Raw genomic sequence first — 12163 nt, 5'->3', positions numbered from 1 at the left:
TTGATATGGGAAATGGGTGGGTAGCAACTTTATTGAATGGTTAAAATATAAATCCAGATGAGTTCTTTTGAAGAAGCTGATGAGCAAGTGCACTTTGCTATGTGCCTTCCAGATCAACTGAGATTGATAGTGGACTTTTCTCTGATTGTTCACCAGTCAGTATCTGCATAGTCAAATGATAATTCTGATGCCTGTGGTACCTACATGGTATAAGTATTGCAGCGTTATGAGTTTGATGTCTGAGCATTGTTGGATTCTGCCAAGAGTGAATTGTTCTTGGCTCTAAGTGAAGCAATGAAATCTTTTGCTTAAGAAATAATTAAAACCTCAAAGCCTCAGAAGAGTATGGAAATTAGAATGTCTTTGTCACTTCTCATTAAGTTACATTGTGCTTGGGAAAGAGTGATCAAATGAAGTGTCTCATATCTTTAAAGCCAAACAGTCCCAGCTAGAAATACAAGGGTAGGCGTTTTGTAAGAGAGGATCGGCTAAGCCATCTGCTGAGTCTCACAGATGTATCGTGGCCTTTTTGCTGAGTCTCTTGTGGCCTCACTATCACCATAGCAGGGAAATGTGGAATGAAGTTTTACTCTTGTCATAGAATGTCCTTTCCAGCACATATTTTTTTTTCCTTTTCATTACCATTTAAATTAAAAATGTAGATCATAGCCATGTTTATAAATGTTGAATGAGAAATTATAATATACTTTCCATTCCTTTCAGTTGATTTCCATAATACAGAATGTATAAAATGAAGATACTATGTTCTGTGAATGAAAGCTGCTGTTACATCTTATTGATATTAAACTATGCCTCTGGCAACTTGATAATGCCCATAACTTAATTTCAATGGCTCTGATTAAAAATTATTTGGCACTAGTAAGCAGAAAATTAATGAACCCAAAAAAATCTCATATTTTCATTGAGATAGAAATGTTGCAGAAAATAAATTGATTGGTCTAAAAAAGGAATTGAAAGTTAATTTGACCTTATTTACATTTGTTCATTCCAGCAATTTTTTTTTGTATTATAACCCAAGATCAAGATTTTAGACACAGAGGAATAAAATAGTTTGAGAAAATAGATTATGGAGTACTGTGGTATATGAGAGAAGATGTGGGTATAATGAAGTCTGGGGAAAGTGCAGATCAAAGATTATGATTAAATGTGGAGTAGACAGAATTGCAGGTCAGACAGCATCCAATGGTAGAAAAGGACAGTCAACATTTTGGGTTTGAACTCTATCAAGACCAACATAAAATAAGGAAAAATTACACGTATGAATGTGGAACGTATAAGGTGTAGAGGCCAAGAAGTGATATAGTACAGAAGGTGTGGGAGATAGAGGGAGAAACTATGAGGAAGGGGAGAAAGGAAAGAGGGAGTGGAAGAAAAAGTAAGGGCAAGAATAGGTAAAACTGAGATGGGATCAGATGATGGTTGGGTTATGTAAAATTAGAAAAATAATTGTTCATGCCATTAAGTTTAAGGCCATCCAGGAGACCATGGATGAGGCTGAGAGAGACATGTCTTTGTAGAGGTGGTTGGGACGTTAAAATGGTTAGCTATGGAAAGCTCAAATTTAGACCCACAAATAGTTTGTTAATATTGATTTCAATATGAAAGAGCAGGGTACAAGTGGGGCCTTTTGTGGGTAGCACCACAACACATCCCATCAAATAAGCAAAGATTCCAGAAACGGATCAAGGTCAATTTGTCAATTGTTTGGGGATATCATATGTAATTAACAAGTGGAAGAAAAAAGTATATTTTAGGAACTGTTTGTTAACCTTTCTAGAAATCTGTCACAAGAGCTGCAATTCTCAAAGTTTATGCAATTTCATTCACTGATAAACTCAAGAGAACTTCTCAGACTAATTCAGGTCAATGTACTTGCTTCTAACATGAGTAAAATCTGATGCCAAGATCATCGGCAGGCATGTATACCTTTTACCCCATTATGCTGTTTCCAGCTCTTTGAAACTACAGTGAATGCCAGTGAGAGATGCATGGGCCCAGTTGCTACACCACAGTTATTATTCAATGATAGATCTATGCTCACAGAATGTGGTCCCAGTGTTATGTAACAGACTAAAAAAAATTGTATTCCAATGTTATAGAGTGATAGTCTTTTTTAACCAGTTCCAGAATGAAAGACTGTAACCGTCTGTACTATATTCCAGTGTGATAAAGTAGCAGCGAACAAAAAATAACAATGGTTACAGGTTCATAGATCCATGAAAGTAATATCACAACTAGATAAGGCAGTGCCTTCATTAGTCAGGGGATAAAATACAAGAACTAGAGTTTCACATAACAACTGTACTATTGGACCTTACACCTCCACCATCAAACTCCTAAACAACAAATTCAATCAGAGTCCAATTTCAGAATTAAAATTTGTCATGGACAAATTGTTTTGTGATAGCATTACAGGTGCAAATACAATACAACACCGATTACCTGAAATGGGCGGGACCTGGCCTATGTCAGATAAACAGTTTTATCAGATAACTGGTCACTTTTAAAAACACAGCCCAGTAGCAACAGGAAATCACCTGTAACAGTGTTTGAACCACAACAAACAATAAGGGAAGGCTTTTTAAGCATTAAAATGTTTAATTCTCACCCCCCAAAAAATGGTGGCCACCACCGATCACCGACATCTCCCCACCAAGGCCCTGTTTCTGTCCAGGAGCCCGACATCCCTACTCCTGCCTGGGAGGCCACTCTCCTTGATGACGTTGAGACAAGGGATTCTTCCGACCACTTGCTGCTTGGAGACAGTGGCACGCAGTTTGCAAGGGCGAGTTGGAGAGAAAAGTCAATAGGGGAAATGGAAAGAGAGAGAGAGAGGGGAGGGAGTTATCTGAAAAGAGGACAATCGTCATTCTAATTTCATGTCGAGTGAATTTTTTTTCAACCTGTGAGGTCAATTGGGCTCCGATTAAAATTTTGGATAAATGAGAATTTTGGAGAATCTAATTTTGAATAAATCAGAGTTGTACTGTATTGCTATAAATCAAATTTAAAATTAAATAAATTAGTGCAAAAGAGAAAGTCCATTTAGAAATCTGATGGCCGAGGGGAAGAGGTTGTTTTTGAGTCACTGGGTGTTTGTCTTTTGGCTCCTGTATCTCCTTCCTGATGGTAGCAGTTTGAAGAAGGCATGGCTTGGGTGGTGAGGGTCCTTGAGGATAGATGCTGTTCTCATAAGACTCCACCTCTTGTAATTGTATTTAAAGGAGTGAAGATTGGTGCCTGAGTTCACAACTCTGTAGTCTTTATCTGTCATGTGCACTGGCAGGACCAGACAGTGTTGTAACTGGTCAGAATTCTCTCCACCTGTAAAAATTTGCAGAGAGTCTTTGCTGGCATACCAAATCTTCTCAAACTCCTAACGAGCCTTTTTTGTGAATTGACATTGTATATTATTGAATATTTATTTTCTGATTTTCACAGTTTGATTGCACGTCCTTCTTGTTTACATTTTTCTCTCATGTATTACCTTTACTTGAGTACAGTTTTTTGCACTACCAATAAGTAGAAATTCTGTCTGATCTGCATGAAGAAGAATCTCAGGGTTATATAAGATGACAATGAATCTGAACCTGAAATTCAATCATTTTGCATGGTAAGTTTCCAAACCCACAAACAAATCCTATCCATGTAGTCAATTATCCAAAAGACTTTACTCCTTCTTATTGTCTGTCATCATCTTGCATCTACAATTCTATACTTTAAAATCTCCTTTGACTTGGGCTCTTTCTGGATTTGTGCATTTGTTAAATGAATCTCTGAAGTAATCTTGGAATTTTTTTTGCTTTAGTTTAATGCAGTATAGCATGGCAGTACTCTTGGCCTGGGCAGAGATGGGCTGAAGGCCTTAATAAGATATCGGGGTGGGGGGGAGAAACAGGTGGACAGGAACTCTCACAACTTTCTTTTGGTCTTTGTGTTGGGTTTTCTCTGCTACATAGCTGGTGATTTTTGGTGGTTGATACCAACTAATTCCTCACATGATTGGTTAAAGGAAAAGACTTAAAGGAAAATTGAATTCACTAATGCTTTTATATAATTTATTAAGATGTAATAACATTTCAGATGTCAGCTTTACAATCCCCATCCTAATTTCTGTTAATTTAGTTTAGGTTCTCAATATAGGGTGAGATCAACAAAAAATGTGATGTCTTTGACCATTGAAAATTTTATAGCAGCAGTATATTGCTGAAAATTTCTCCTTTGCTCCAGCAATAAAGCTTTAGACATTATGAAGTTGGGTGGGTCATCAGGTTGTTTAGTCTCAGCCACCAGTGGTTTTTTTTTAGTTCCCGGTCTCTAATGTTTCAGATGAGTTTCCAAAAAAAAAATAGAAATCCATCAGAGGTCAAAGTTACTCGAAAGGCCAAGCCAAAATATTTGAGAACCACTGAATTTTAAGTTAATATATCATAAAATTGATGAGTAGTTGTGTGCATTTTTCCACTCAGTCTGATTATGTACTGGAAGGTGACCAAATATTGTACAAAAAAAAGTTGCATTAAGAACTGGTCTGTTTTTAATGAGTGCACCAGTCTTGCTGAGTTCAGCAGTTGACCGAACTTGATTTTAAACTAGACCACAGCACTTGATGTAACACAGACATTCTGTTTTATCTCCACTTCACTTATTTAGACAACTGTGGTCTTGTGGATTCTGCATTAAGACAGTTATTAAATTGTATTTTGTGTCTCTTCCATTTCTAGTGGGAACTGATTTATTAGAGGATAGTAAAAAAAATCTATTTTAAAACTGTGAACCTTTATTTCAGTACACATAATTTAAGAGAAAATTGGTTTTCAAAAGAAAATGAAGTAATTATTGTGAAAAGATTTCAATTGTAGGGCCGGAAAAAAAAACTTGTACCTTTGTGGTGAAAGGTGTTTCTTCTGTCACATCTCATGATTTCGTAAAGCATAACCAATGTCAACCTCGAATTTATTGAAGCAATGACTCCTTTTATTCATTTTTTTATACATATGTATTCAGCGTTTCTTGAATGCAAGAGTGATGAGACAGCTCCAGTCATTGTATTTATTTGCAAGATGTTTGCTGTTGATTCCAAGGTTATGCCCCAGAATAAACCGAGGTAAGAGTTGTTAATTCTCTTATTGTTTTTGCACCAGACCCTTTTTCTTTATCTGATTATTCACCTCTGAAATAAATGTTTATTGTAAAATTTTGTAACAAATGTATGCGGAATTTCTCTTTTAGCAGCTATAACAGAAAGACACATGACAAAATATGTAAATCTTTAGGCTTAGTCTTTCTGCTTGTTCCTTAGTTAATTTTAGGTGGACCTTGGGCAGAAAAATAATTGGGCTATACTTGTTTTTTTTAAAAACATACAGCATGGTAACAAGCTATTCTGGCCCACGAGCCTGTGCCACTCAAATTCACTCATCTAACCTGCAGTCCCTGTACGTTTTCAAGGGTGGGAGGAAACTGGAATGCCCAGAGGAAATCTACGCAAATACGGGGGACAACATATAAACTCGAGTTGTTATAGCAGCATCGTGCCAACCATGCCACCTTGCCTCTCTGTTGTCTTTTCCTTGACCTGGTGGCCAAGTACCTTAGGACAGACAAATGCAGACTTTGTGCAAATGAAAGAGAACTGGCTCCGCCTAATAATCTTACACTGCTAGAAATGCTCCCCATTGTTAGGGCCCTGCTCTAACATTCAAACATGGCCAAGAGCCTTTGAGACAAAAAGAGAAGGGGACTCTAGTCTCAAAATAACAAATGAGCAGTTTCTATTTTCCTCGTGCCAATGATGCTATTTCTCCTGATGACGATGGAGATGTTGCTGACTGCTCTCTCTCTTTCCTAAAAGGCTAGTTAAGGGTTTAATCTCTGGAGTGGATAGATTTGATGGCCAGCTATGCTTCTCTCTGTTTCTCTCATAATGTCAGTACAATATCCAATGCTTCTCAACTTTTGTCAATATTGTATTGAACATTTAACTGCATGATATTACAGAATCATAGGGCGATACAATTATGTTCCTTCTGCTATCTCTAAAGTATCTCTGCCAAGTTGGTTCTCTTCCCCTGTCCTTTACCCATATCACTGCAGCTTTTCTTTTTCAATTTTATCAGGATGTTGGTGGAGAATCTTCTATGCTCCATTCATGTGGTGCATTCCAGAATTGAGTAACAGAGCTCATTCTCTCCCAGTTTACTGCTGGAGAGTGTGGATATTCCATCTGTGGCATTCTACCTTTCTCCCTTGACTATCAATTCCCTCAGCAGTTGCACCCCAACTTGCTGCTGCCCTTAGAGCTCCCAATCTCTTTTACAGCTGATCACCTTTTATCTCCCTGACATAAACCCATGAGCTTCTCTATCCAAACTTGGCCTTGCCCCAATCACTTTTCAACCAACCATGCCCTGGCTTCTTTTCAGTACCTCACTGCCCCTACAGTACAGCCCTTCTGGTTATCCAACTGATTTCCTTCATTCTATTTGCAATGACTGGATTCAGAATGGAAAGGTGGCTCAATGTCCTGTTTTTAGGCCTAATGAACAATAGATTTGAGCTGTAAAGGAGCCTTGCTCAAAACTGGAACCATTGGCATCCTCTTAACTTGCTTTATAAGGTGGTACAATTTCTGATCTATTTTAACATCCTTATCCACTTCCACCTTTAAATGTTATTTTTATAAGGCTCCATGTTTCTCTTTTGCAATTCTCTTTCCCCTGCTCTCCCCTCAATGATGAAATAAAATGTTATCACTGAATAACTTGCCTCCTTTCATTTATTTTACTGAAGTGCAATATCAATTGCAATATTCCATCTCCAGTTCACATCATTCCTTTGAAAGAAAATTCTATTTGTAGTTAGTTTAGTATGATTGTCCCGATATGCTTCAAGTATCTAGCGCCTGCATTCCATCTAACATTCATTTTTCTTATTGGCCACAGATTAGGATTTTAATATGGTGTTAGATGAGACATGATTCCTCTGTGATGATGTGAAGGTTTTATTTTAAACTGTTCCTGAAAATTATTGGTAGCCTTATTATTTCCAGCTAATGGAGTAAGTTGCAGCGTAGATGTAGAGCAGCTTTATTATATTTGACAGTCTCATTGATAGATATTTCAGACTCTAAAATATTTTCTCATTTAATTGTGTTTTAAGTTAAATCTTTGGAGCAGATTCATACATTGTTTCCCAGTATGCAAAGATACTAGGAAGCTTCGTGCACTGTAGATTGCCAATTCCTTGAAGATAAAAGATGGGTTTAATTAAAAATCATCTCAGACGTTCCTGTGCTATTCTTTCAGTCTCCACCCAAAAAATACTTAATTGATCCTTGCAACAGTGCAGTGTGATGGCTAAAAAAGCCTGTGATGCTGATAAATTCTAATTTATTTGGCATATGCTAAACTGCAATTCATATTGTAGAAAGATAGTTTGTGTAGAATTTCACTAATCTTTTTAGGGGGACATTAAATGATCACTCTACGCCAACCATCTTTAGTCCAGGGTGCACTGTTTGGAAATTCAGTCGTAGCTGAGCACCAGCTGCTTATAACAAGACCACGAATGTCATTGTGGCTTTTAGGAAGGGAAGGCTAAGGGACTACACACCTATTTATTTATTTATTTATTTTTTTCACACCATAAACCACATTGACCTTGATGGGATAATGGAGGAGAGGGTGAGTTCAAATTCCTGGCTGTCCACATATCAGCACATTGAGGCAACACCAATACCTCTACTTCCTAGGAAGTCCGACAAGATTGGGCATGTTGTTGAATACTCTATTTAACCACTCCAGATGCACTGTGAAAGGTATACTGGCTAGTTGAATCCTTTATTTTTGTGGTATTTAGAGTGCCCAGGAATGCAGACGGCTGCAGAAAGTAGCTATACAGCCAAGTCCTTCAAAGCTCTAACCTCCTAATCGAATGAGGCCCTGCCTCAAAAAGCAGCCGACCCATCATACAGGACCCTATCACCCTGACCAAAACCTCGTTTTGCTACTACCTTCAGGAGCCTGAAGTCCAGCACCTCCAGGTTTAAGAACAGTTTGTTACCAATGGCTGTCAGGCTCTTGAATCTCCCCTTACTGATCATAAACTACAAAACCACTTTATTTCACGCTGTACACTCACCAGAGCACTAAACAGAACATGGGTTGAGGAACTGGAATGAGAATCGCACTTTGTGATCCATGCTGTTGCCCCCCATTCTGTGGACATGAATATTTTACCTTGTTAGATTCAGCAAATGTGTTCCGACATGAAACGTCAGCAATTTTTTTCTCTCACTGATGCTGCTTAATCACTTAGTTCTTGCAATAGATTTTTTTTTCCTCCCCTTTTGTTCCTACGTTGTTTGATTTAATTTCTAAACAATTTTACCTTTTGCTTGTCCCATTTTTCAGTCTTTGGAAGACAACATGTCGTGTACTCTGTGCTGGCCTTTCCAACTACATTATGTTTCTCGTTCCAAGTTGAAATGAGCTTACTTGCTTGGATAGTGTCTGTCTTTATAAAGAACAGGAACTGAATGTAGGGAATGGGGCAACATATTAGATAAGAGCTTAAGAATCAAATTTTGCAAACAATCAAGCAGGGGATGGACCTTAATGCAGAACCCAAAGTTGTGGCTGTGGGCCGGTTGGGATTCTGTGGCGAACGGACTGAGCGAAACTATTAGAGCGGACTTCCAGTTTTCGGCTCTACCTGTAGGTCACTTTGTTCAATTTTTCATAATTCTCTGCGGCATTTTCAGCTTCTATCATTGATGATGAGAGTGGCAGTGCAGCGGGAGAGTTCTTCCATTGACGCAACTCAAAGTGCGGAAGATGATCGATCCTCCAAAAAAAAGGCCGAGCTCTTCTATTTGCTGATGATCTGGTTGGTGAAGCGAAACCTTATTTTAAAGGTGTGCCAACAGTAATTGGGGGATTCGTCCGGGATCAAACCAATTTGGAAGCTTTAGGGGCGATTGACTTGTGCTTAGTTATCGGTCGTCTGAGTTTGACTCAAGCTCCAGCTTGAAATTAAAAATAAACGGTGAGCATATAAATCACCGGCAGAAAAACCAGCAACTATGAATATTGACCAGTTCATCGCGAACCCTTCAGTGGTTCATTTAAAAATGGCTAAAAAAGTCAGAACTGATGATTAGAGTTGAAACTTCTTACAGTAAGAACTGGGATGAAAAAGAAGGAAGTTGCTCGAAAGATTGTGAAGCATTATGTAAAAGTGGGGGGGGGGGGAATTTTGAATTAAAGTTTGAAGGTGAAATTTTGTTAATAAAGTAATTGTTCATCTTTACCTCTGTGTGATCTGCCGCCTTTGTGGTTGCTGGTTAGATCTTGTAACATAATCTAGATTTAGGTGCATATTATGAAAACTCATGTGGAAGAAAATCTGATGAAATTCACAATATATCTGGGTTTTATTAACAATTTTATAGATTATTAAAATAATTAGTGGATAATAATTTTATTATTTCAACAAAGTGGAAACACAAGAACTACAAATGTTGGACATCAGAAATAAAGAAGAAAATTCTAGAAATGCTTAGCAGGTCAAACAATATCTGATGAAAGGCAATTCTTATTTCTTTCTTCATAATGTGTGATTTCTAGCCTCTTCTGTTTTTAATCCACTAAAATGTTTGATTTTAAAATATATAGGAAAGATTAGGCATGATTATGCAATGTGAAAATTTGTTTGATAAAATTATAAATTGCTTTTTGTAATAATTTAAGAAAATAGTTTGAATGCAATCTTTTTTTGACTTGTATTTTGATCAACTTTTTAGAATTATCTTTACACAATGGATTTGCACAATGGATTTAATAATCAATCACAGAAACTGATCAAGTAGTTGCGAATCTATTATAAATAATTATTTCCAGATGAGCCTATTGCAATTACTTCTCCAATTAGCCCTTAAAAAGTTGTACAATATTAAATGAAAAACTTTGCTGTGTTGAGCTAATATCAAGTTGTCTTTATGTAGCACCTTTCAATATTGATTCTGGTGCCTTGCCGTTCGGCGTGGGCGATCATGTCTCTCCATCTGTCACGATCTCTGACCCTCCGAATTGTAGTCATTGCCTCCTCTGTTCTTCGATTAAGCTGAGACCGCAGTCGATGTTGAGATCATAATTATACAAGAGAAAAATACTGAAAGTTGTTTCCCATGCCTTCTCCAGTCCCAGTGTTCATATTGGTTGGGTAACCCTGGCCTTTGATCAGCAGATTCATCTGCCCAGCAATTTGTAGAATCTGCTTGTAAAAACCATCCACCATCTGCAATCCATGGCCTCACGTGACCCTGATTGTGAGGCTAAACCCTTGCCCAAGGGTGACCTGTAGGCTATCGGATGGAAGGAGCACCTTACACCTCCTTTTGCTGAGCAATTGTGCAGTGTCGACACCGAGATATAGTACCATTTAAATATTTTACAAGACTTATTAAACAAATTCTGACAATCAACTATACAAGACAGCATTAAGGATTATGATCAAAGCTTTGGTCAAATAGCTTGGGGAAGAAGGTAAGAAAGTAGGAAAGGCAGATATCTTTAAAGTTATTCCTGAAGTTAAATACTTGTTTTTTGAAGAAATACCAGGCAATGAACAGAATACAGATATTTTGGAGGTGTATGATCTGGAGATGCTCACAAAACTGTGGAGAGCTGAGACTGTGGAAAAATTGAAAATGATGATGAGGTTTAAAATTAGGCTGTTCCTTGATCCATAAGGTACAGAGATGAAAGTCAAATTAGGACAAGAGAAGCAGGTCTTGGATAACTTGAAGCTTAATTACAATGGCGTAAAGAAGCACATTAGAATAAGCAGTCTTGAGATAAATTAGTTTCCCAGGAGCAAGGACAAAGGTCAGGTGCTATTACATTAAAGTGCTTTACAGCTAATAGATCAAGCTTGAGATTCATTTCAATGTTATTCTGAGCGAAAATGTGGCAATCAATTTTTGCATATCATATTCTACAAATGAGTATAAAATGATATGTTGATCTATTTGGGTAGTTTTGGTTGAAAGAGCAACATCGACAGGAAGCTGGAAAACCCTTTTTTTTCTTTAAATAGTTTTGCATGCAGAAGTTTTGTTCATCTGAAAAAGTATCTCTAGAAGGGCTGACGCAGACGGCAATTCAGAAAGCACCCAATGAGCAATTGGATGGAGATGGTTGAGGACAATTTTGTTGATGACTTTTTCTTTGGCAGTTAGCAGGAAAGCCTTCAGTGTTTCTGACAATCAAGTCTAGTGAAGCCAAGTTTATTCTCATCTGAGACAAGAGATGATTAGTAAGAAGTCAATCAAACAGTCACTGTTATCTTCCTAGGTATGGATGATGGGAAACTTCCTATGGTCTCCTGCTTGAATTATGACATATTCTCACAGGTGCTTGTGCCTGAATTGACATCTTGAATAAGGCTTCATGCCCTTAGTGATTGGTGCTGCCTTGAAATACCAGCTTTGAGTAACTTTCAACATAGGAGGTTGGACTTGATCTTTTACAGGGTAGCATTTCATGATCTAATATAGAGTTAAATCACCAAGACAGTAGAAGTCCGAAAATCATGACTGCTTGAGGATTGATTTGGTCTGGATTTTCGGGCAATACTTTTAAAATTCAAATTTAAGAAGGAATAAAGAAGAGATGAAAAGGTAAATTTTGACAGTTTATTCATTTGCAAATTCAGCATGGTTCATTTACCAAAACAAGTAGTGTTAAAGAAAAGTTGAGTTTTCATTACGATTGTCATAGAAAAAAATATTGTGACCTCAGAGATTATTACAAAAATGATTGGGAGATGGTCGGGGTTTAGGAGAGCATTTTATATGGGATCAGGATATTATTATTGCCATGACCTCCATTTCCCTACTTCCATTGACATAGAGTTAAAATAATGTCTAGTTTTTTTTCTGGAACTCAGTATCAAGTACAGTATTACATTACATGAAACTGATGATGAGCAAGTCTCTTAATACAACGATGTGTACCCTTTTGCTGGATTGCATTCTGTTTAGAAAAAGTTCTCGGCAATCTGTGTTTTGGCTGAAGAAAATATTCCGAATCCATGTCAACTCTGAGAACAGCTAATACTTAGTCATTTAGGTCATGGA

The 12163-nt window shown here is 37.4% G+C and overlaps 1 protein-coding gene across 4 annotated transcripts in view; it reads left to right on the top strand.

Moving 5' to 3' along the window:
* efl1 (elongation factor like GTPase 1) overlaps positions 1–12163 on the top strand; it is a 219356-nt gene that overhangs the window by 70463 nt on the left and 136730 nt on the right. For all 4 annotated transcript variants that reach the window (XM_069911660.1, XM_069911662.1, XM_069911663.1 and 1 more), the window contains exon 12: positions 5029–5128. In XM_069911660.1, coding sequence (XP_069767761.1) covers positions 5029–5128 — 100 coding nt within the window. The remainder of the gene's footprint in view (positions 1–5028; positions 5129–12163) is intronic.

The sequence above is a fragment of the Narcine bancroftii genome, chromosome 14 (assembly GCF_036971445.1).
Source record: "Narcine bancroftii isolate sNarBan1 chromosome 14, sNarBan1.hap1, whole genome shotgun sequence".
Classification (NCBI taxonomy): Eukaryota; Metazoa; Chordata; class Chondrichthyes; order Torpediniformes; family Narcinidae; genus Narcine; species Narcine bancroftii.
Note: the sequence above shows the minus strand (reverse complement) of the source record. Positions and strands in the feature narration are given on the sequence as shown.